This window comes from Myotis davidii, unplaced genomic scaffold, assembly GCF_000327345.1.
Source record: "Myotis davidii unplaced genomic scaffold, ASM32734v1 scaffold937, whole genome shotgun sequence".
NCBI lineage: Eukaryota > Metazoa > Chordata > Mammalia > Chiroptera > Vespertilionidae > Myotis > Myotis davidii.
In genome coordinates, this window is record NW_006288252.1 from 876,168 (window position 1) to 876,646 (window position 479).

A 479-nucleotide genomic window follows, 5' to 3' on the forward strand; every position below is an offset into this window, starting at 1 on the left:
GAAGGTCAGCTCCCGCAGCTTGTCCACCGAGAGGCCGCGGCCCGGCCGGGCGAACAGGGGGTCGCTCTCCAAGGCCGAGAAGATGGACTTCTGGAAGGGAGGCACAGGAAAGGCCATGTGGAGGCCCGGGTGCCGTCCCACTGTGCCCCCCCTTCGACGGTTTTTCTTGAGGCCGAGGAACACATCCGGCCCGGAAACACCGATGGAGATGAAAGTCCTTCCCGGGGAGGGTTAGGAGCTCAACGGTCTGCGTCCGTTCCTGGGGCCTCGGCCACTCCGGAGGCCCCCCAGCGAGGAGTCAGCCTGGGCTGCAGCCCGAGACAGCACACCTCACGGAGGGACATGAGGTCCAGGGAAGCCTCGTGGCTGTACGGTATAAAGCCCCCTCTTTACCAGCGACCTGGGACGCCACCAGACGCCCTGTGGGTCAGCCTGGCCATCGCCGCACCCTCTATGGTCAGCCCAGCAGCCCCCGTGGG

The 479-nt window shown here is 66.6% G+C and overlaps 1 protein-coding gene across 1 annotated transcript in view; it reads right to left on the reverse strand.

The window, feature by feature from the left end:
- The window catches only part of ACOX3 (acyl-CoA oxidase 3, pristanoyl), a 27,654-nt gene that overhangs the window by 26,589 nt on the left and 586 nt on the right, over positions 1-479 (reverse strand). Inside the window, exon 2 of the mRNA XM_015561560.1 lies at positions 1-90. Within this exon, the coding sequence (XP_015417046.1) occupies positions 1-90 (90 nt within the window). The remainder of the gene's footprint in view (positions 91-479) is intronic.